Source organism: Metarhizium robertsii (genome assembly GCF_000187425.2).
Source record: "Metarhizium robertsii ARSEF 23 chromosome Unknown MAA_Scf_4, whole genome shotgun sequence".
Taxonomy (NCBI): domain Eukaryota; kingdom Fungi; phylum Ascomycota; class Sordariomycetes; order Hypocreales; family Clavicipitaceae; genus Metarhizium; species Metarhizium robertsii.
Window position 1 is genome coordinate 3,570,420 of NW_011942182.1, and position 24,113 is coordinate 3,594,532.

At 50.6% G+C, this 24,113-nt stretch overlaps 7 protein-coding genes across 7 annotated transcripts; 4 read left to right on the top strand and 3 right to left on the bottom strand.

The window, feature by feature from the left end:
• Positions 1–1,185: 1,185 nt before the first annotated feature.
• Positions 1,186–3,221, bottom strand: MAA_03191 (KP-43 peptidase, Serine peptidase, MEROPS family S08A; the record flags this gene model as incomplete). The annotated part of the gene is made up of 2 exons (XM_007821189.2): positions 1,186–2,134; positions 2,299–3,221. The coding sequence occupies 2 exons, from the start codon at positions 3,219–3,221 to the stop codon at positions 1,186–1,188; spliced, it is 1,872 nt and encodes a 623-aa protein (XP_007819380.2).
• A 2,108-nt stretch (positions 3,222–5,329) lies between these two features.
• MAA_03192 (Heat-labile enterotoxin, A chain) lies at positions 5,330–6,178 on the top strand (the record flags this gene model as incomplete). The annotated part of the gene is made up of 1 exon (XM_007821190.1): positions 5,330–6,178. The coding sequence occupies one exon, from the start codon at positions 5,330–5,332 to the stop codon at positions 6,176–6,178; it is 849 nt and encodes a 282-aa protein (XP_007819381.1).
• A 1,120-nt stretch (positions 6,179–7,298) lies between these two features.
• Positions 7,299–7,976, bottom strand: MAA_03193 (RSp1117 protein product; the record flags this gene model as incomplete). The annotated part of the gene is made up of 1 exon (XM_007821191.1): positions 7,299–7,976. The coding sequence occupies one exon, from the start codon at positions 7,974–7,976 to the stop codon at positions 7,299–7,301; it is 678 nt and encodes a 225-aa protein (XP_007819382.1).
• Positions 7,977–10,681: 2,705 nt separating this feature from the next.
• On the top strand, positions 10,682–11,389 carry MAA_03194 (Dihydrofolate reductase domain protein; the record flags this gene model as incomplete). The annotated part of the gene is made up of 1 exon (XM_007821192.1): positions 10,682–11,389. One exon carries the CDS (start codon positions 10,682–10,684, stop codon positions 11,387–11,389), a length of 708 nt encoding a protein of 235 aa, XP_007819383.1.
• A 3,636-nt stretch (positions 11,390–15,025) lies between these two features.
• MAA_03195 (zinc finger domain-containing protein) lies at positions 15,026–16,627 on the bottom strand (the record flags this gene model as incomplete). Its single annotated transcript, XM_007821193.1, has 3 exons — positions 15,026–15,551; positions 15,607–16,418; positions 16,475–16,627. 3 exons carry the CDS (start codon positions 16,625–16,627, stop codon positions 15,026–15,028), a joined length of 1,491 nt encoding a protein of 496 aa, XP_007819384.1.
• Positions 16,628–19,363: 2,736 nt separating this feature from the next.
• MAA_03196 (microsomal epoxide hydrolase) lies at positions 19,364–20,605 on the top strand (the record flags this gene model as incomplete). Its single annotated transcript, XM_007821194.1, has 1 exon — positions 19,364–20,605. One exon carries the CDS (start codon positions 19,364–19,366, stop codon positions 20,603–20,605), a length of 1,242 nt encoding a protein of 413 aa, XP_007819385.1.
• Positions 20,606–21,380: 775 nt separating this feature from the next.
• On the top strand, positions 21,381–23,246 carry MAA_03197 (major facilitator superfamily transporter; the record flags this gene model as incomplete). The annotated part of the gene is made up of 4 exons (XM_007821195.1): positions 21,381–21,556; positions 21,633–21,658; positions 21,707–22,584; positions 22,638–23,246. 4 exons carry the CDS (start codon positions 21,381–21,383, stop codon positions 23,244–23,246), a joined length of 1,689 nt encoding a protein of 562 aa, XP_007819386.1.
• Positions 23,247–24,113: the final 867 nt, after the last annotated feature.

The window sequence follows — 24,113 nt, forward strand, 5'->3', positions numbered from 1 at the left end:
TTACTTGTATAGACAAGCACGGTGAATTTCATAAACTTCAAGTTCATGATATGTTAGTTACTACGTGATGATTGCCTTGGTCAACCGATAAGATGTAGTTGGGAGAGTGTTTAAATTTATTGCGACATCTTTAGTTTTACATCAGCCCCACCAGGAACATTGAAGGAGATTCCGACGATAAATAACCAGAGAATTGGCGACGACGTTGAGAAGCATTGATCCCTAGGTGAACACCCCCATTGACCCTTCTCTCCCTCACCGGAACCACCTCAGGGAACTCCCCGTCGGACAAGTCTAGGACACGTCCATACACAAAACAACTCCAAGGCTTTCGGAAAGCCTCAATGTCACTACATGAAATCCCAAACTACAGATTTACAATTGCTCAACTCGTCACTTGCTCGACAAGAGTGGCGTTAGTATTTATCGTCTCACCACCGTATTCTTTTCTACCTTTTCGAAAGTGGCATGTGGAATGCAGTGACATGGCGGTTGTTCTATGCGGCATCATAGCTTCGCGCCCGCGGCGTTTTTCAGCTGAAAGCTGAGATGCCACAGCTTCCAAACTCTAATTTACATCAACACCCGCCGTTGGGCGGCCGCGACTGGTTGCTGTTATACACAGGTTTCCACACAGCCGTTATGCCCATCGGAATTCGGCACCACAGACTTTGCTGCTGAAGCGCCAATTCATCAGCTAGAACTCTACATAGGCTTACTGTACAGTAAAAGGCCACCGCAAGATGAAATATCTGCGCCCGTACCCCAGGCTCGACTACACTTGGTTCCAGGCCGCGGAGGGCCTCTTTCAAGTGGCGCCCAAGTAACCACTACCTAGCTAGGTAGGTATCAATTGATGCTTCTGCCCCGACCCTCCTCGAATAGTACATAGCAGTGTATTTGACGAAGCTGGAGGGCGGGGTGATCGATATAGTTGCTACGTGGAATAGACGGAACTTGACGTGGCCGTGGGAGAAAAAAGGAATTGCAAATTACTATCACCCAAAGCTTTGCCATACGTGACAAGTCTTCTCTATAGCCTAAACTAAAACTCCTACCGGCCCGTATGGGCATCACATGTGTCAATTTGATACATCCTACCCTAAACCACCAGACATACATGGCGTTCAAAGTCGCATCTTAGTAAGGAAACACCATGCCTCATGTTCAAAACGGACTCTCAAATTAGTAAATACCCCATACCACAGCAAAAGGCTGCAAGCCGTCAAGCTGAGCAATTCTGTCGGCTATGACAGTGATCCAAGCTGCCTTATCCTTCGATGTTATGTCCCATTTCACCTGCTCGACGTTGTTCTCCGCCACGAAACCCTCATCGCCCCTTTGTTCCTCCGAGACCCCGGATTGCTGTTCGATGACGACCTTGAGTATCAGGTTATTTTGCAGATTCTCTCCTGGGGGGTCCGAGTATGCCAAAGTGACCTTCAGAGTCCCGGTATGGTCTCCCGTAAAATCGATCTTCTTTGGTTCCCGCGGCCACGTCTTGCCCTCCTTTAATGCGTTCTCACCACCCACATCCTCGAAGCCAAACTGCTCCCAGTCAACCTGCTCCCCCGGACCAGACTCGACGACACAACGAAGGGATTCCTTCAGATTGACTCGACCAAATCCCTGGTCAGGCTTAGGTAGCTTGAGATCGTCGGCCCCGTTGATCAACAATGCTTTAACGAGAGCAGCGCTAGGACTAGCCGTCTTATTGTTTGACTGCAGTGCCTCGCGCAGTACTGCACAGCAGCCCGAGACTAGGGGAGCCGCCATGCTCGTGCCAGAATAGAACATCCAGTTGTTGTCGTCTGTCTGGCCAAAGTATTGACGCCTATCTGCCATGGCTTCATGGCGCGAACATGTGCTGAGGATGGCAACGCCCGGAGCCACAACATCGGGCTTAATAATCTTGTGGAACGTAGGGCCTCGTGAGCTGGTGTATGCAATTTTGTCTGGGTGTCCAATAAACCCCCCTGGGTCATATTTCTGCCCAATTGAAGGTCGACGGGACTCTGTAGCACCAACACAAATGCTGTTCTTGGCGGCACTGGTGCTTCCGATTTGGCTCATTTTGCTGTAATAGGACATCTCTTCACCGTCGTTGCCCGCGGCGAAGACGATGACATCTGTGCTATTGTCAACTGGCTTCAGTAAGTGGGAAACAATGTGAGGGACCACGCACGATCTTGCTTGCGACATATGAAGTTGTCAACCGCCCAGGCACCTACATCGTACGGTATCTGGTAAGATGGCCAGCTTGCCCCCTAAGAGTTGCAAGAAATACGAGCCCCGTACGAGTAGGCCTCGTCGAAGAGTCCTGTGAGATCCCTGGGTATCCTGATGTTTACATCATCGCTGTCGAGGATAGATTGAAGGACCAGCGATGCTTTCGGTGCCGCTCCCTGAATGCTGCCTCCCATGGTGTCTGACCATCCATCGCCCAAGGCTGACCCAGCCACGTGGGTTCCATGGCCAACAGGGTCATCGGTTCTACCAGCTCGTTGCTTATTCGAGAGCAGAGCCACAATACTCCCCCTGAATGCCGGGTGAGGGCTATCCTTTGACCCAGTATCGAATCCTGTGTCAGCTATGGCTATAACCTGGCCTTGGCCTTCATAGTTCACACCGAGAGGAGATACTCGTGGATAAACAATGCCTATATCCTCTCGAGATATGTCGTTGAACAGCTTCGGCTTTATGGACTGTTCTATAGCCTTAATGGCGTCAACTTCCACAATTTTGTCGATCGTGGAGGCATCAGCCGTAAGCTTGATGACGTTCTCCTCCGCGACTATATCCTTCGGGACTATTCCAGTCTTCTCACGTAGATCGTTAATAAAACTGTCCGATACCTTCTCTCCCTTGTGGAGGAAGATTTCGACATCGAAAGTCTTCTTGGGATGACCCTCACTCTCACTCGATTTTATCGCGTCGACTATACTTCTAGACTTTTTAACATCATGGGGGAAAATGTTGGCCTGTGCCACAAATTCCAAGTCCCGAATGGGTTGAAGATTAGAAGGCTCGTAGTGGCAGAGGTATATGTCGTTTCCGAGGTATTCAGTAACTGCGGCACCTTTCTTGGCGAGTTCTCTTTTGTCATCAGCGATAATTCGTCTAGTGCCTCGAACGACTATAAAGTTTGTAGAGCTTGTATCCGACGTGGAAGGCACTGCAGTCGAGAGCTCATTTCCATTGACGATAACCTGCGTGGACATGATGGATTGCGATGTGATGCGCGTTTAGAATCATCTAGAGTCAGTGACGAAAAATAGACAACAGCCGTGGCCTAGGTTTGGCAGCGAGGAAATTCGTGACAACTTTATAGTTGTGAGCTGATGATGGTCCTGAAACAAGTGGTAGACCCAAATAACGCGCCTTGTTACTATGTCAGGAGGGGGGGTTCGGAATCCCAGTGAATTGCCATTGTCAGCCGCAGTTCTCTTTTGAGGACAAAGGCTTTCAGCGGCGTTTTACCTGCTGATAACAAGCCGTCACATGCCGTACATTAACGCCACTTGGCCAGCAATCGTGTACCTGTACATTCAATGGGGGAATCCTATTCAGTTGTGGGTTGTGCTGTCAATGACACACTGTAGGGGACCTCGGGCTCTCGCCTGTTAACCTTATTGCAATCTGTCTCTATTCACGTGTGTCGTTGTGCACATGGGCCTCAGCAAGTTGTCTACTATTTGTGTCAATGCCGTCAAACTACATATATAATCAAGTTGTGACATGGGCTCGATAGAGGGCTTGGAGTCAATAGCTCAACTCATCTAATAACAGTCTTTGGTATCAAAGGTCCTTAGTTTCCCTTAAGGCCTCGTTGACTAAGACGTCTTTAAATCCAAGAAGTTAGTGAGGGACTTTGCCCTAGGTCTTATGATTGTAGCTTTTATATAACCTTTAATATTAGGCTATTTCCGTGTAACACGAGTTTACAAATTGCTGGCTTTTGGTAACTAGGTTTCCAACCACGAAAGACGTCAAAAATCCCTCGATGGGCAGCTCCAATCAAAGACCAGTTCTACGTTCAATTCAATCCACGGCTACTCCATCGAGCAAATCCTCATCACGCCCACATCCCGGCAAAGACTCCAACACGTAAACGCTTAATAAAGCGCCAACGTTGGAGAGCACAAAATCCACAGACGATCGGCTATCGTTGAGAAACTCGGCGGCCGAAGTGGGATTGGCCGTCTGTCCAACTCGGCGTGGGCCAAGCTGAGCCAGGTCCTGGGCAATATATACGTCCCATGGTTATAGTAGATGTGTAGACTTAGCGAGTGTGCCCACCGCCGGATTTGCAACCACTCGGTCTTATTTCAAAGACATATAATTTGCTGCCTTTGCGATTCGACGCTGGATCCAACCATCTGTGGGCTGGATCTGGAGTCTCAAGTGTCGTCTTCATCACACACTTGGGTCGTAACACGGCTCCGGACCCGTCGCAAACTCGGTGGACAGGCACCACCACTGCAGGAGCCCTAAACAATGTCATACGAGCGGGGTGAAAGCGCCCAGATGTCTCCTTGTAATATCAGTTCACGGCACTACTGTCGGCGATTGCGAAGCGACTCCCGCCGGGCGCGTAACAAGACAATGCAAACCACTCCAAACGAACGTCAATTCATTTAATTAGCCAGAATGGTGGACCCATGCTCGTCTTCGGCTGAATCTCATGCAAACACCAAATAAGCATAAAATTATGCCAAGTCTTGCGCGGGGCACCAGCAGCCTTACATCTTGTCCAAGTCCCCCCCCCCCCGGCCTTCCAATCTATTGCGACGGAAATTATGCCCGCTTCGCCATCAATATTAGGATATTCTACTAGTATGTTATGCAATAGCGTTTATCCCAACTAGTCCTGGCAATCCCGCCGGGAGGAAGGGTCTATGCTCGAGTCCTAGGTAGTTATCTGTTAGTGGTAATGCTAACTAACCCGCCAGGTATAGAGGAGACTTAAATGTTATTTCCACCAACATGATTCATAATCTCTATTAAACATGGACAGAATTATTACTAGAACCCTTCTAATAATCTCCACAACATTCCCATTAATGTCTATACGAGTTGGATGGTAACCTCGGCCATTTGCGAGTCAGGTAACATGAGGTGGCATCATACTAAATTTCTTTGGTGTAATTTTACTCTATTAAGATATGACTAGCCAGAGAACTAGTCCCCAACATATGGTCGAGTGTAGGTACATAAATATATATGTGTGTGTTCCAAGACACAGGCTTATCCCAACTCCTCCCAACTCATCACCTCAGAACTCTAAATTTCAGAACCTCCAATCTATTACCAAAGTAATCACCTAGCCATGAAGAACTTTGCTGCCCTTCTCTTTGCATCTGCCTTGGCAGTCCCCCTGGCTGCTTCTGCAGTCGCGCCACGGTGGTCGACACTACCAGAAGGACCCCTCCCCAGTGTTGTCTATCGTGGCGACGATCTGCCTCCAGAATATTATAAAAACCTCGGTGGAATCCCTCACGAATTTGAAGGAAAGACAGACAACAGGTCATACAGTTTGTGGTGGCACAATGTTGGTTTAGACGGATGGGTGGGTAAAATGCGAGGAAAAAACAGACACTTCAACTCTGCTTACGCCGCAACCTCGAGTAGATGGTCATCCGCCCTCTACTTTGCTGTCCTGACTAGGGAGCAGGAATTTGGATGGATGTATCAAATCCACGCCACGCCAAATATGATCTACTTAGAAGGCTCCGGTTTCGCACCCCCGTTTACTGATGAGGTAGAGTACGCCGCTTTGGGAGGGATACGGTGGGACCAGATTGAGGCCTGGCTTCGCGTCCCTAAGAATGTGACCTCTGGGGACCGTAAGACTTTCAAGTCGGATGGCACGTTGGCGAAGTGGGCCTTGCTTGAAAATTTTACCAAGGATTTCCCTGATTTGAAATGGGTCAAAAACCCAGATTATAACCCGGCGTATAACCAGTATCACGGCAGCGAAGGGCAGCCTCAACTTGGTGGCAGGCCTATCAAAGTTAAAGGCAGCCTTCAACTCGATATTCCGCGAGAATTTGAAGGGAAGTCAATGGAGTACCACGCCATCGAGTTTATGAACAAGGTCGGCGGGCCTGTGGGCTGGACTGGAGCGTTCCCATTGAACTTTTCGGCCCCTGCAGACTTTTCCGCGGCCGAGATTTGACGGAATTCAACTACGGCGACATTACCGAGGACGAAGGCAGGCGGCAGATCGGGCGGTATGTCTTGGAGGAGCGGAAGAAGCGGAAGAAGGAAAACTTTGACGACGTTGAAAAGGGCATGGGGACGCCAAGTTTATGCCCATGACTGCATCGAGACAAAAGTCGCTTATTCAATTCAACAGCTACATTCCAACAAGTAGTTGGTTTATATACAATTCAACTTGTTATATTGAAAAATCAAGTTTCCCATTTTATCTGGTCTAACAGTCCTCAATATAAGTGACGCTTTCATGTGCCACAAAATGGATGGATGCGAGAGTTTTCGAAATTCATAGTTTAAACATGTTGTTGAGAAGACGTGAATCAACATTAGGGCACGTACTGATAAAAAAAAACTGCTTGTTTCTCGTATCTCGTACCTTCTAAATGATAAGGGATTTATTTGTATCTTGGTACAGGATGAATATCAAGACCGTGTGCGGGCAGTCTTGTGTTGAACACTCCCTTCCTCGCTCGGCAGTATTTGCTGCTGGCAATAACCACATCCACTTCACACCCATCGAAGACACCGAGCCGACTTGCGGTAATACACAGCGCCAGACGACCATGAATATCACTAATACCTTCACCTGGACGTGGGAACAAGCAATTAAAGTGGGTGGGGATATTAAATTTTTTACGGGCCTACCAGTCATCGGAGCCAAGTCAAAAACTATCCTCAAATCTACGTCCAAGGGCGGACAAGACAGAACCATCACCAATACAACACAGGTAGCGGAAATGTCACACTAAGGTTACACCAGGCCTACGGTCACGGGACCTAGGGCAAAGTCCCTCACCGACTTCTTGTATTTAAAAGAGGTCTTTGGTCAACGAGGCCCTGAGGAAAACCAAGGACCTTTGATACTAAAGACTGTTATCAGATGAATTGAGTCATGTTGCTCCAAGCCTTTAGCCCTTGTCACAGGAAACGAGGACGTACAAATGCCGCCCAGATCACCGATGCCAGCCCCAAACCTGAATGTTCACATCCGAATACGACGGGAATTATTACGAGATGCCAGTAGCCGACTTCAAATGTCTCCCAAGGAGTGTCAAATGGATCTATAAATCGAAGCACGCTCAAAAGCGCCCTGCCTCGTCTCCAATCGCCCAAGTTGGACCAGTCAGCCTATGACGGGCAAAAATCTCTGCCGCGTCGGGCAAAGTCCACTTTGTCCAGTCTGCATCGGCATGGCGGCCATACCATTCAGCAGCGAAATCCCAAATTTGCTTGATGGGCCGCACATCTCCCTTGGCAATGCCTCTAGTAGCACACCATTCGTCCACCTCGGCTTCATTGCGAAACAGTAGCTGGACCGAGCAGGTGTAGATGACGTTGTCCCAGGCATGACGCATGGGGACCGGAAAGTGTATCACGAAATCCGTGTCCAGCAGCTGTCCGTCCCGGACCGTGACGGACACTTCGTCGCCGATGGCGCCAATCCTCGTCGTAAGAGTCGAGGTGCCGCCTGCGAGGTGCATCACGCCGAGCGAGCACCAGGCACAGTTTCCCCACCATTTGCGATGGCCCGAGGTCACGATGCAGGTCGTGGGCGCGGCGGAGAAGGGATGGGCAACCCACACCTCGTCGGATTGGGGGTGTAGCACAACACCATGGTAGTCTGCCAAAGCTCGCAGGCCTTGCCGCGCCGTAGTGACATCGCTTTCGAAGCGGGTGGCGATGTCGCCAACAGTCGGAGGACGCTGGTTTTTGAGAAACGACGAGATGATGAATTCGTGCAAGCTGGAATGGTCCATGGTGGCAAGCCTCGCGTATGTGGCTTTCAGGGGCAGACTTGACTTGGATGAGATGCGGCAAGGCAGCCTCTATTATAGCTTATTATCAAGTGAGCCCCAAGTTGAATTAGTACCACGTACCGGCAGTTATCCGATCGCGTGCGTCGTGAGGGCGCGCCTTTTGCGAATAGTATGAAGAGCTGAAAACAGAGACACCGTGCGCGTTGCCACTTTGCACTATGTCCCCCGTACAGTATGGCGTCATGAGTATTCGAATGCACAACCCTAACCCTGATCAACTACCATTATGTAAGGCCGCCCGGGACATGTAGAATGAAATTAATACTAAAACGGTCAAATGATTATGACACCCTCCTGCAGGAATCCCTGAGTCTGTATAAGCACCACGTAATATTCACCAACTCCCTGTACACAATACAGCAGAGTATCATGTGTGGTCGACGTTTCAAATTGCGGGGCTTCCCGAGTCCACAGACCAAATCGTAACATGGCCAGATTTCGTACCAATATATATTGAGAACTGGCTGTCTCCGGCGGGATTTTTTCACGCCTGCATAATATTGAGAGATCCTGTCTCAGTACAGGGCAGTACGGCAATCGACTTAAAAGGGCCCCCTGATTCGGGTGCGTTTTGACCGGGAACATTATGCTCGCACAACCCAATTTAGCAGGGATAGGAAACAAGAAATCTACGGAGTTGGGGTGGAAGACATGGATTTGAAAGGAGAATGTACTCTGACGTTGCTCAGGATAACTGCATGTCAGATATCGCCGATGGATGGGTGGGTGAAAGCATGTGATGGGCAGTTCTGCGTATAATTGGTGCAAAAATGGCTCTTGGGTGGACATGGTGTGACTACGGTAACGATTCTGTAATGCCATGCTGTTACTCGCTGTATTTGGTTTTCAGCTCTGGTTTTGTGCATGGGCAGGTTCCCATTTCATGTTGTGTACACTCATTCAACCCTCCCGCAGCTCTCAGTGGACATGATTCGACCGGACCGCACTTGGTTGTTGTGCGCATTTGCTTTAATGTTTGATTATGTCCCCCAGGCCGTTCTGCCTCTCTGGACAGAGGACAGGAATGTATAAATGAGTGAAGAGACATATAAATTGCTCCAAATTGGCTGGATTTCATTGACTCCGGTCGTTGGTGAGGTGGGTCAAGGGTCCGTCCGTCGGAGCGGGCCGAGCCTAGTGCGCTTTGACTTCATTGTTAAACTGACTTCGCTGCAATGAGGTGGTGCCATTCAAAGAGACAGCGTACGAGGTGGAGGGAGATTCTTCCAGCCGCCTGTTTACTATGCTTGGCAGTGGGGAGGTTTACCTCATGCCCAGCCAAGTTCAATATCAAATTTGAGACTAGCCTGCTGTCAGATGGCACACATTCTTGTTCTGCGGCCTGAGATCTGTAAGTGGTCACTCTTTCACCATAGTCTCGTCCCCAGGTGCTTCAGAGTTGCCTGCAGCGTAAACGCTGACAATGGTCGAGGTATTATGCAATGCGATAATATAAATAGGTTGTCATTCTCAGATGAACACTGTGATTGGATCTGAGAGTCCTGGCATTAATGGCACGTTTACTTGAAGCTGTGTCATTTGCACTGCCAGGACGGAGTAACTTATGCTCATTTGAGCGAATAAAGCAGTTTCCAGAGGCGAGAGCTACAGGCCGTTCCTGCGGTGAGCAGCGGATATAGGAGAAATGGCAAGAATCAGACCAGAAGAAGCCCGATTGCTGAGATTTCTTCCTGAAGCGGTGCGGCAGCATGTCGTTGGAGTCCCATCTCGGCCTGCGGTTAATGAGTCCATAGCCCTATGTCATTACTCCTAGCGAATCAACTCAGTCTTCAATAACTGTACTATTGGCGCAGACACGGCCTCCCATGCGACTACGGCTGCTGCTTTCAGATCAAAATCCTAATAATTCGAATTTTCCAAACGCCGACATCTCCACGTGGCTATAGCCTTATATAAACAGAACCGCCCCTAGTGGAAAGAGGTTGCCACTAAGTATCGACGAAGCAAATTATTGCTCTCATTGCGCTAGGAATCTCTTACCCCTTCCCACAAGGTTGACATTCCCAACCTACTTTTTGTCGCTTCTAAAAAAACGACTGGTCATATTTTCCTTGCCTGGGAAGTTTTTTTCCGCAATCAGATCTGATAAACCCGCCCCGGCGATGCAGATGGGACCGCTAGACGGGATTCAAGCGATTGGCGGGTATATCGGCACAAGCAATAGGGGGCGGGCTGACCCTTGCTGACGCTGGCGTTTCCCTCCTCTCTCCGCCACTTACATGCTCTCTCTGTCGGCGAGTAATCGATATTCAAGTCACATCCCAGCCATCCCGGTGGGGAAGTTCCAATTTCAGTGCGCCGCTGACCTCACCTCTTCCGTTTCTGCGGGCATGCAACTTGAGGCTCAGCTGATGTCTTACTAGGATGCTCTACTCAGGCTGCTTACTGTCACACAAAGCACAAAAGAGCAATGGATGCTACGGTAGCAGCATCATGCAAGAAATCATGTTGTGCTTCACCATGTTTTAGGGTCTGAGCCCCCCGCATTTCATCAAATGATACACGATTATGTGATCCCATGTCATGACTGTGCCCTCTTATTTTAATGATGATGTCCGCCTCAAGGGTAACCAAGCAGCTGACGTTCCAGCCGAACCATCACCCCCCGACGCGCAACACCCAGAATGGCCACCGGTACCGAATGCATGACGGCAACTATCATCGTAGCGGCCACACAGTCCATGGGCATGAGCTACAAAACACGCATGCCATGGCCCAAACTAAAGCGAGAAAGCGGCTACTTCGAATCCACGACCACAAGAAGCACAGTCCCGGGAACGATGAATGCTGTGATAATGGGCTACAAGACGTGGGACAAGACTCCTACCAAGAGATACCCCGGCCGAATCAACGTGGTCATCACACGAAACCCAGAGAAAGTCCAGCCTCGGTTGCAGGGTGATTTGAGGACAGAGCCGCTTCATGTGGCGACAAGCCTTGAAGGCGCAATGGAGCTTCTGTCGGAGACTTACCGGGGCTCGAGCTCGAGCTCCTCGGATAGCTCATTTGGCAGCGATAGTTGGCTTCCAGATCTGGGCCGCGTATTTATTATCGGTGGCGCCGGGCTGTGTCATGAGGCGCTGCGAATGCCGTGGGTAGACCGTCTGCTGCTTACGCGGATCGGAGCCGATTTCAAGGCCGACACGTTCTTTCCTTTTGAAATTGATGGTCGCGGGAATGCTGAGTGGGCTCGGCAAAGTGACCGGGCTTTTCAAGACTGGGTAGGGCCTGATGCCCCGGATGGCATGCAGATTGAGGACGGAATTCCATGGGAGGCGTACATGTTTACGCGAACTGCTTCAGTTTCAGTTTGTCTTAATGGGAGGAAATGAGATACTACTTCACGAAAGAAAGTGGTGAGAAGATGTATCAGAATGCTCTTCGAGTGGACTTGAAATATATCTATTTTTTACTTCGGAATGGTGGCCATCTGTGTCCTTGATCGCAGCAGAAATAGAATTGACCCCCCTGTGTTTCATCAACTAATCAGTTGTCTTGCCGTTAAACATTGCTAGATAGAATACCTGGTTAGAAAAGAAACCGGTCAACTGTTCACAGGCATCGATATCGGCGTGTCTTCTTGCGAGCGGCATTAGCACAACGAAGACTCCAATTACGACTATCAAACTGCCAGTCGAGATGGGAGGAACCTCAAAACTCCAATCTCCATGTCGTTACAAATGAAACCAAGTCCACCCACATCAAAATCACTGTTGGACCGGCAAGACTTGGCCCAACAAATACCTCAGCGTCATTATGCAATTACAGTCAACTATCCACATTCCTCTTTACTCCATTAGGCACCCTCCCTGCATCGTTCTATGTCTCTGTTCCCTCCAATATGAGGGGGATAAATGGACAAGTTTGTTGAATTATATATTTAATAATCATTACTCAACCAAGTAAACCGGCCCTCTCTCCACTGACTAGTATTTTCTGCTTGGGAGTGGACAGGTTTTGCACACAACATCTTCCTCGCAATCTTGAATTCAATTCTCCTCCTTTGATCATTTTCCCCTATTGTAAATAAGAAAAAAAGTCATTTTGGTAACTAATTCCCTCCAGATCCTCAAAACCACAATATTTTACACTCCTTCTCATGCCCCAACGCAACGAACTAGCGGGTACTGGATATTCAGCAGTTATTCGGCCTGAATAAAGACCAGAATTGGGTGTTCCCAAGGTATTTCTGTCAAGCCGAAAACAATCGTGTTTATACCGCCGGTGAGCGAGGCCATTACTGAAGATTTGGGATATATCGCGTGCATGCTGTCTCCTCAACTTCTTTTAGCAGAGCCCTCAGACAACGCCGCTGTAATAATATAAACGTGCCAAAGTGTATACAATAGTCACGACAAAGGAGATATACACTTCTGCTTCGCGAAATATTATTTCTCTTCGGCGCTTCTTCGTCCGAGGGGGGGAAATATCCATCAAATCTGCATCGTTGTCAACGAGTTCAACATCTTCTTCATTTTGTTTACTCTGTTCAAGCTGTTTAATTCGTTGTCCGAGAACGAGTTGTCTTCATGCGTACGGCGTCGTTGCGCAAACAACGATGAAACCTGGCGTCTTTCGGCTCCAGCTGCCTCCGCGGCCACGTCATCATGGCGCCCTGGAACAGGCGCGACGTTTTGAAACAGTGGAAGCTGTTCGGCGGCTTTTCAAAGTTTGCAGCATCATGACGTTTTACGGCTTCTCCAAACGCAATAAACAAGTGATGAAGGCGCAGAGAGCAAAGGCCACAGTCATGATTTCGAGCGGAGTCGTATACATAGGACCAGCCAACGGCCAAGCGGCAGAATGCGGCCGAAGTTTGACCAGTTGTCCCGTCAAATTAATTGCTTATGTTTGAGGCGTCTTAGCCGAAGCGGAGGAATAACTTGTTTACAAGCCATTTGCGAGCATTGGAATGTTGTGGATTTGTTGAACAAAGACAACTCTTCTACATTGCTCTCGCAAAAGTATTTTCTCCCCTTTACCGGTTTGCAGTCAAGACACACTCAAACGCTGTGAGCTTGGTTTGAGTAACGGGGAAGCTCTCGTCAAGTATGGAGAGGTGATTACGATCTGCTTCATCGCGCGGGACTTTTCAATTATACGTACATCGGATGGTTCTCTTCCACTCGATCTAAGAACCACTATCAAAGGCAAAAAGAAGCTCATCCTCATTGGATAGACACAAACGACCCAAGCTCTTCCGATAGGAGCAAAACTTCCAAAAAGGAGACAACCGAGAATCTATCTTTCCATGGCAGTATACTCCCTACTGATGAAATTAAAGTCTCCAAGTGGACCATGAGTAGATCCTGCGGCGAAACCGATAAAACCATAGAAGGCCGGCCTGACTTAAAGCACATAGACAGTGCTAGCACTTGAGGTCCCCTAACCCTACACCACAGTACATCTCCAAGTCTGTAGAGAAAATGAGGGTCAACAACATTTCGAGTCAAAGAACTACCAAAATTCGGTCTATATGACAACAGGCCTGGCCGTTGCCAGAGAAACGTCTTCTAGCAGTCAAAATGCCAATACAAGCGACAATGGCTAGCCAAGCGTCGCAGTCGATCCTGAGGGTGAGACAGCACAGCCTCGGCCTTCAGCTACGTCATCCGATTTCATTTACGCATTTCGCTTCAAGCAAGTATTCTACAGAAAATGATTCTTTCAGAAGAGCGTTTCCTGCAACCCTTGTTGGATTAAATTTAAACAAGTTGCCATCAAGCTCAGTCCATACAGCCCATGCGCCCGACGCGATGCTTTCAAAAACGGGCATGACAGTCTGCGCTTAAGAATCATGCCGTAAGCGATGCAGCCGCCTATACCTGTCACATTAGGCAATCAAGTGACTGGTCCAGGTCACGGTGGAACACGCATTGTCTCAGATGAATTATGTGCGTTGTCTCCAAGATTGAGCTGCAGCCAGGGTAAGCTCCATGGAACACGTAGCCTGGACCCTACCCAAACGCAGCATCATGATGATTCTTCCTCAACAAAATATGCCATGAGCATGACCGACTCATGCCCAGTCAAATCCAGTCACAGGGAAAGAAGCATTCATCCTAAATGTCAGCTGCACCGGCTGCCCGGAAGTCGCTGCATTTCGAAAAGCGGTGAGTCGTCTATAGCCTACAGTACAATGAACCAGTTTCCCACCGTCGACGCCAACCCAGCCAGGCCATGGCACAAACTCCTTCCCCCTTAAATTGTACAAACAAGGGCCGTCGCATTGTTGCCCTTTGCCCTTCCATTCTCCCAGGTGTCTCCACCCTCGCCCTATGCATGATGGCTCCTCGGATGCCGGCAGACGACCTTGGGGGGAAAACATCATCACGGCGAGGGTGTGAAATGTCGGTTTCCCATCTTTACAGGGGTGGGTATCAAAAGCCACTGCTTCAAAGTTTGCCTTCCGATGACCAGAACAAAATAGATGCCAGGCGATAAGAAATAGGAGGGAATATAAACAAGGGTCAAAAGAACCCTGAGAAATTAACAGTCTTGTGCTGTTCCATAAATATCACTGCGACGCCGTTTGCTCCCTCGGCGACTGATTTGCCTCCCTGTAAATGCCACCATTGCCCATGTTTATCTGTGTATCTGCCCTGTCTCCCAAACGCCTAGCCGTGCTGCTAAAATACAAAACACAAAAAAAAAAGCAAAGGAAATAAAAGACCTCGGAGGAGTGGTGCGTTGTTCCGCGAGCCAGAGAAGGGAGAGGGTGCTAATTAATATCAAAGTGGTAGAGTGGGACTATGTCTATCCGTTCCGTGTCTTCATTTGAGAGGGGCTGAGGGTGGTCGTCAACATTCATCGTTTAATGCCGTTTCCTTTTTTTTTCTCTTTTTTTTGTATCGGTATTCGCTTCGTGGATATGGGAGATTGCTTGTTCAGAGCAACTACCTACCCAATCGCGTGAAATCAAGTGCAACGCTGTCGCTGTGTGAGGCGGAGGATATAGCTTGTGATCCCTAAATCATCTGTGCTGTTGGGGCTCCAAGGCCGTGCGGCGACATGCCGTGCCGCAGCGCATCTTGAAGCTCTGCAATCTGCGCCATCATGGCAAGCGAATGTTGCGATTGTTGCTCCATCTCGGACTTGAGCTTCTCATTTTCCTCGCGGACTCGCTTGATCTCGTCACGAAGCTCCGTAAGCTCATCCCCTTGTCCACTGGAGCGGCGCTTGCGCTTCATACTAGATTTCTCGCTTTCGTTGTCTTCCGGTGAAGCAACCGACTCGGCCGGGGGTGTCGTGCCGTCGCCGGTGGTGTGCACCCGCCGCAAATGCTCGTTGAGGTTTTCCTGTCTCGAGAAACCTTTGCCGGTGTGCCGTTTGCAGTTTGGATGGGGGCAGTTTACGGTATTTTTGGGACCCCCATGCTTGTTATGAACTTCGCGCTCATGTCTCAGCAAGCCTCCGGAGTATGTGAAGCCTGGAAGGTTCTCGCATCCAGGGGCGGGACATCGGTAGGGTCGCTCGTGCTTATCCATGTGTTTGCTTTGCGTCGTTAGCGGCTCGGCAGCATTGGGCAATCATCCAACAAAAAACTTACTTCCATTCACACTTGCGCGAAAATGCGCGCATTTCCTCTTTGCATTCCTCCAAGGGGCAGTGAAACTTGCCGTCAGCCTGCTTTACTACATCTCTGTCGGGCTTGGGGATCGTCTTTGTGCGCGACGAAGGCGGCGATCCGATACCCGGTGAGGCATCTTTGCTCTCTGATATGGGCTCTGGTATTGACGGCGCATGCAGCGGAACTTGAATGGGCGAGGAGAAACCGGTCGCGCCGAGATCTAGACGTGTAGCATCTTGCACGCCGGTGCCATCGTCCATGATGCTTCGATCATCTCCCAGGAGGGCAGCATCAGAAGTATAGTGACTAAGATGCTCGGCGACCTCGGAGTCTGTGTACCGCTGGTCGGCAGCGTGGTCGTGTTCGTCGCCTATCGGGGGATAGGCTCCCTCGTGGATGAAGGACCTAGGTTCGTATGCGACACTCATGACTGCCGCTCCTCGATACGACGAAGGCGAAGTCGCCCGAGGGTGTCGCGACAACGCCTTGCGCGGCAAGGGAGGCGGAAGTAGACGACCGCGTGGACCGCGTGGGCCGGGAAGGGAAGGCGCCGGTCGCGCGAGGTGTCGCGGAGTGTACTGATCGGGGTAGAAGTGTGGTGTTGTCCCTGTGGGAGTCGTCGCCGGCGTCTGGTACAGATTCGCAGTACCCGACGATAAGAGGTCGTGCAGTTCTCGACGGAGCGAGTAGGTAGTAGCGTCCGCCTGGGGTGCTTTGCTGGCCTGAAAAATATGGTATGAAGGTGACAAGCCGTCGGCATCCGCCTCAGCGGAAATCCAGAGTTCCGCCAGCTTGAATTAGTCAGAGGTATCACGTGAAACAAATGTGGGCCTTTCGACCTTGGTACCCCAACACTGTGGAAGTACGAAGCAGTGACGGAGCGAGTCGACTTTGTGTTCAAACGCGGATGGCTTGCGACGCGCTGATTGTTCACAATCATGTGATACTCGTCTCGACTCCTCCCTCCGAGTTCACTCCAAGGGGGGAGAATGTCCAGCATTTATTCCTAATCCGCTCGGCAACGTGGTTAGGCAGCCTTCCAGAGCATGACTCCACCACTTTGCGTTCACGGTTCCCGTGCATCCCGCTATGAGGCATCACGGTGTGTCTGACTCATTTGGCATTTTCACCCCCGGGCCAAGGCTGATGTCCCCCATGAACCGGGGTGGCAAGGCTGCGCGGCCCTCCTCGATCTCTTTCGTCCTTCTTATCGGCCTTGCTTCTCCATACATCCATCCGCCGTGCTCTCCTTTGACGAATCCACTCCTGCCTGGACCTGAACCGCTTTCGTGATTCAGCAGCATGAAGTGGCGACGAGCGGGTAGGCACGAGCCATGACTGACAGAATTATCGCAGGTTACTAGGCAGTCTAACAAATCCCAACTGTTGGGCTGAGGCGAAAGGCGTCGTGGGATAGGACTGTTGTTCGTGTCGGCACACCGGGCGGGTCATCACCATGACGGCGAACCAGTTCGGGCAAAGGAGACTTCTGACTATTGGCATCCCTTTGTATCGTGAGGCTTCTCCTATCGGGCGACAAGAAATTCTGACTGGGCCACGTTATATGCCACAGCCGATCGATGCATTTCGTCCATGTGATCGGGTCGCCGTCTGATGGTGGTGTGACCTATTGCGAAAGTGGTTTGGACCATGGCTGAAGGCACCACTCCCTGTCAACCATCGTCTGTGCTTGACCACTGCCTAGTAGGCTCGCCGACGACCTGGAATAGATGGGGTCTACAAGTTCGAATCACGACGAACTCTTCGGCGATGCGTTTGGAAAAGGCATTGGGCTGTGTCCGACCGACACCGAAACTCGGACGAGTCACTCACACGGTGATACCAAGCACCACTGGTGTCGTCCTGATCAAGACGCGGTGCTACAGGTGCTCACTGGTTAACCTGCAGATCCATGATGCAATAGCATCCTCGGGGAGCCCTGAAATCCAGTTTCTTGGTCTGCGACGGGGATCTCGTACCCGCATGCCCGAGGCGTCTCGGGCGTCCAAGGCAGCAAGGTCGTGAGATGCCAATAAGAAATGTCCGGCGACGGAAGGTATGTTCCTGCCTGATGCGGCCTGACAGTTCTCCGCATTGTTTGCGTGTTTCACGTTCAAGTGGATGCATTTGCACATGGACGTCGGTCCATCCTGGACCTATACGCGCCCTTTTATTGGCGATGCCGTAGCCACTATATCGAATATGATGTTGAACCAAAGGCACTCTAAACCGCTTCATTCCCGTTATTCGTTGTATCCTTTGGACCGATGTGGGATTGTAATGCAATTTTTCCGTTGACTTGACAAGGAGGAGCTGCCTTGGGGCTTTAGGTGTCTTCGCCGTGTATCCAGGAATAACGCATGCAGATGTACAGTGAGTCAGTGACTATCACACGCGTTCAGAAGTCGTTTTTTTCTGTTGGTAAGTATCTTATTAACCCCCTAACATGACTTGTTCGCTGCATCGGGTACAAGAACCGGATGGCATGGCATCAAAACATGATAACGGGCAAACGGATACCCAATCTGGCCATGCCGTCGTCTCGCCTGTCGGATCGAAAGCATACTTACAATGCTGCTGGCTATGAGTTGAGCAAACATCTCATCGCGAAATGTACGTAGATGGAACGAAGTCGCATTAGTCGCCAGTCAAAATATCAGCCATCGCAGTGGCAATAGGCGCATTTTCTCGCCTAGCGCAGCCATCCAATATGTTTCGTTCGTGGTTGCGATCGACCAGAGGGATACACATGGTTCCAAGTGTATTTCGACTTGACAGAGTTTCGGGTCTTTGCCTAGGCTAGCAGCTTGGTCTCGGCCCAATATAAGAGCCAGCCGTCCAGGCACCAACGTTGCTCCAGAGCCAGTGCGTGTGGCTGAGGATTTGTAGCACATGCTGCCTTGCCCTACTGCGTCGTTGTGTCGAGAAAAGAGGACGGGGACGCCTTGACGGGTTATCCGCGACGCCTCACTTTTCTTTTGGAGGCCGTGGCACCCGTGGTTCAAGCGTTTATTCTTTTCGCCCTATCCGCCCTCCCGCCCTGCGCATCGCATAGAATGCAAGCCCTCTTTAGTACTACCATGACAGAGGTGAGGCATCTTACCTTCGACTTGGAGGATGCCAGCCTTCAAGACAAGGAGACATGCACCTCGGGATGAGATGCATGTCATGACATCAAAATTGGCCACTGGAGCGGCAGAATTTTGGAGTCGCCGAGATGGGCATTGCTGCAGATTGGGCCTTGGCACCACCAAATCCATGGCTCACATCTATCGTACTGTGTACCGCGGTATAGGTGCTTGAATAGGCCAACTCGTCTCTCAAGGACACCATGATGGATGCCGTATTCTATTCAATTATGCCAGCTGGCTGAGGCCGGCTTCTTAGGAGTGCACGGGGCGGGGGCCTGGGGGTTGGTTGGCCGGTAATTCTTCACGATGAAAAAAACCGTTTCTGTAAAACTAACATTATGTGCATAGAGAGCAATTCCTCCATCATGTGATGCGAATGTAATATCCAAAAAGTTGGTGAGAATAGTGCAAACGACGGCGACTAGGTGTGTAAGCATGGATAGTTTACCGCGGCTGGTGCGAAAAGCCCGATGTCATCTCACATGCATCTGCACCTCCGACATGGTTTGTTTCATGATATTCTTTTCCGCCCCTTCACCCCTTGCACACGTCCAAAACATTTCGAGATACAACATGCACACTCACCGCGAACATTGATCTTGGTCATGGATCCCACAACACTTCCGCCTTGGCGTCTACCCGATGGCGTTGCCTCTCGGTTCGTCGACACATCACCAGCCGGACTTAAATTCCACATTCTTGAATCACTTCCCGCTCCCAATTTCGAGGCCGCCGACCGACGACTTCCGCCATTGATCTTACTACTCCATGGCTTTCCAAACCTCTCGTATGACTGGCGATTCGTGTTGCCGAAGCTAGCCGACGCCGGTTACTATGCCGTCGCCTTTGACTTGAGAGGTTTTGGCCGCACCCACGATGCGGATTCAGGCCGTATCAGCCACGAGGCAATTCGGCCGTTGGCTGCAATCCGCGATGTAGTCACTCTAGTCCATGCCCTGGGCTACACAAAGATTCACACTCTTGTAGGCCACGATCTCGGCGCATACATGGCCTCCATCACTGCCTTGATGCGACAGGACATGGTCGGGTCGCTGCTTTTGATGGCGCACACATGGAAAGGCATCGCAGCCACTCCCTTTGGCAATTCGCCCGCAGAAGCACTAGCTGCAGCAGTTGAATCACCAAAAGTGCCTCGTTGGGAGCAGAACAAGGACGCGGACGTGCATACATCGCTGGCCAGGCTTGACCCCCCACGCAAACATTACAAGTGGTATAATGCCTCGGCTGCGGCATCAGATGAATGGACATATCCCACCGGGCAGCCTCTGCGAGACTTCCTCAGGGGTTACTTTCACTTGAAATCTGGTGCTCACGTACAGAAGATTCCTCCTCGGCCGCTGGCGTCCTGGACGGCGACGGAGCTGGCCGTTCTCCCGCACTACTACGTCATGCGTGCGCACCAGACGATGCGAGAAAATATTGCCCTGGACATGTCGGAGGAACCTCAAGAGACGGCAGCCAAGCTACATCTCACGCCGTGGCTGACTGATGCAGATGTTGACGTTTACGAGCAAGAGTACGCCCGTACCACGTTCAGGGGCCCGCTGCTTTGGTATCGCGTGCTGACCGACCCTGAGCTCTCCGGGGATCTATCCTGTCTTGCTGGACTGAAGCTCAAGATGCCCACCAAGTACGTTTCTGGCCTCGGCGACTGGGGCACGTATCAGGTTCCCGGGGGACTCGAGTCAATGCAGCAGGGCGTCAGCGTTGAACCGGAGTGCTGGCGCGGCGCGACACTTGTGCCCGGGGCTGGACACTGGGTCAATATGGAAAAGCCGGACGAAAGTGCCGCTGAGATTCTGAAGCTAGCTAGTACTGTTTCGTGAGTCGCCGATCTGGGCTGTTTAGGTTGCCTTGATGAAGGCTTCGTCACTGGTCAGCCAGGTCAATGGTGTCGGCGGTCGATAGTGGGCGCCGGGCGGTTCAGCGCAAATGAAGTCAATCGTGAGGGCGAATCCTATAGACTCATTACTGCATAATTGAATGAGGAATAACTGTGAAGCGGAATTTTCAATGTCTGGTGTATTTTGCGGTTGGTACTACATCACTCGGCTATTGATTCTACTCAAGTACCAAAGTACCTTGGTAAGCCGGCTCGGCTTAAGCAGGCAGGAGGACCCCACATCCCAGGTCCATTTTTTTAACAGGCCAGGGCTCTAGTCAATAATAAGTAACTAAGATTTTAAAGATATATAAGTATTTAAAAATATGCTAATTTATTATACTTAATAATAAAGTACTTTTAAGTATCTTTAAGTCTTTTTAAGTATTATGAAAGAAGTGGGTTGAATACATCAATTGGACTGGACCTGCGCATATTCAAAGGGATGTGCACCTTGCCATTTGGAAACTACCCGCGGGCAACTAAGTGGAAGTGGAAAAGGGTCCACTCAGCTGCCAACGGGTAGATGCTGTTCGGCTCACGTTTTCTTCTCGAGGCTTGCACCGAGACTTTTGTGCCCATTTCACCCATCATCATTTTTTTCTTCTTCTCGTTTGCTGCAACTTGCCCGCTCGTGCCGATATTGACCTGGCGGTACACTCCATCTATAATCACTTGCACCAACTAAACACGCATCAATTAGCCTTGCATCGGCCGCAATGGCCCCATGGCAGACGGCCACAGGCTCGGTCGCAGAGCCATCTGCCCTCCGAGTCAAGGCAGCTGATGCGGGCAGTGTAGCCGTCGGCGACTTCTCCCAGGCAGGAAGCCGTCAGGATCAAGGCGAGTTGCAGCAATACGATTATGATGTTGAGACGGTGGAGCGAGTGTACAGGTCAGTCAGCCGACTCAGTCTCCCTCCATCCCGAAATCGGCCATGCATACTGACCTCTGCCTATTGCAACGACCAGGAAACTCGACTGGAGGATTATTCCACGTAGGTCATCGCACCTGTCTCGTCGAACCATGGCTGACCATGATGTAGCATTCTGGTGTCTCTACTTTTTGTGCTCGGCGATCCGTTCTAACATTGGCATCGCGCAGACCATGAACGTCAGTAACAACCACGACCTCATGTCAGTCTTGCACATGACACCCAAAGACACGTCAACCGCCCTGGCTCTGTTCTATGTCTCCTATGTCATCTTCGACCTCCCGTCCAATCTCGTCATGAGCAGACTCAATCCACGCGTGTGGATGGCCCGAATCGTCTTTGCCACTAGTCTTGTTGGGACCTGCTTCGCGGCAGTTCAAAGTGTATGGAGCTTGAAGCTCCTGCGTTTCTTGCTCGGCATGGTCATTGCCGGTATGTGGCCCGGCATGGCCTATTACCTGACCCTATTCTATCCTCCCTCTAGGACAGGCAAGAGAATTGGCATGTACTTTACTGCCTCACAGGTATCTGCCGCCGTTGTTGGTCTTGTATCGGCAGGTTTTCAGCTTATGGATGGTCTTGGCGGGCTGGCTGGCTTTCGCTGGATGTTCCTAGTTTACGGACTGGTTGGTATTGTCTTGAGCTTCGCGCTGCTCTGGTGGCTGCCCGATCGTCCCTTGGCTCCCGGACAGGTGCGACACCGGTCAAAATGGCTTAGCTGGTTGCCACATTCGCCCGAGGCTCTCACCGGAGATGATGCAATTGTTCATTATCAAGATTTGCGTCGAGTCTATCACCCCAGGCCGTGGACAATCAGGGATCTTGTCGAGGTACTCCTCGACTGGCGACTGTGGCCTCTGACGCTAATGTACTTTGGAGTCGTCGGTGTCGGTATTGGAACCCAATTATACGGCTCCGTCATTATCGCGGCAATTCAGCCCACGGCAAGTGCAATTACAGTAAGCTTACTGTTTGCACCCATTTGGATCGTAAGTTGGTCTATTTACCCGCCGCCCCGGGAACAATCTGCTAACTGTCCCAGATTGATCTCATTGCAATCATCATCGTCACGCCCCTCTCAGACCGCTTCCACCGCCTCCGAGCCTTCTTCTTCTCCGCCGCAGCCTGCATCCAAATTGCCGGGCTCCTCGTCACCACATTCGCCATTGACGGATGGGCCCGATACAGCGGTCTGCTCATGGTCGGCTTCGGCCTTGGCCCTACGGTGCCGATTTGCATGGCATGGACCTCCGAAACCTTCCAGCGTCGACACGGCGAGGTCGGAGTAGCCGCAGCCACGGCCCTTGTTTCGGGCTTGGGAAACTTGGGTAGCATAACAACAACCTATGCCCTCTACGCGGGTTGGCCTAAAGATGCGATGAAAGGCCCGCACCAGTTCCGCAAGAGCAACCTTGTCATGGTTGGCATTCTGGGTCTCAGCATCGCCAGCGCGTTAGTCATGGCGGTGCTGCTGCGAATGTTTGGTAACCCGCCTAGCACAAAGCTTGACAACGACGTATTGAACGAGCCTGAGGACGGAGCTGCCAGACGAGAAGCGCATCAACCATCGAACTTGACACTTCGGGGGATAATGTCCGACCTCTTCACAGTCTCGCTCATCAGCAAGAGGGCCACCCATCCTTCGCCATAGTCTCTTCTAATCGGCTTAGGCAAGCAGCAGCAGCCCGAAGGCGCCGAGAGTAGCAGTGACAACGCTCCTACGCTATCATTGGTGCAGTAATCTCGCTTTTTTTTTTCAAGACCTATGATGTTATGTCTTTGTTACTCTGTATTGTTTTGTTATGATACCCATCAGCGTTTATACCCGCTGTCAGACGAGCATGTGCATTTTCTCGACGGCGACAGTGCTTTTACGCCATCGCCGGGACGGCGCGTTTGGACCGAGGTTTGGAACTGGCGACAATGCTGGAGCGCTATCGTCAAGGACCTCGTGGGCGTTCTTTTGGCTTTCTATGCTTTTGTGCATGCTACGGATAAGACTTCATGGCACAGGGGAGGTGGTGTCACACGATTACACGAGGGCTACGGTCACGGGACTAGGGCAAAGTCCCTCACCGACTTCTTGTAGTTGAAGACCCCTTTGGTTAACGAGGCCTTGAGGAAACCCAAGGACCTTTGATACCAAAGACTTTTATTAGCTGAATTGAGTCATGTTGTTCCAAGCCCTCTATTGAGCCCTTGTCACATCAGCCTAGTGCCTGACTGGTCGAGGCTGTGCTATTTGCCACGCCCATATTTGTCAATACTTGTTCTTACTTAACCCCAGCTTTTCCAAGTAGCTAGTTGGCTTTCGAGACGCGAGGTGAATTCTTTGTCTCAATGTGGATTCTGGAAGCAAACTTGTCAAGGCATTTAAATGCACCCAGGAAAAATCCCCAATATCTCACATCATTCATTTATATTGCTATTTTCTACCGCCAGCCCTTCCAAAATGGCGGCTACACAGGCAGCGACTAATGGGGAAGTTACTGCCACCACGAAAATGTCGATGCTCTTC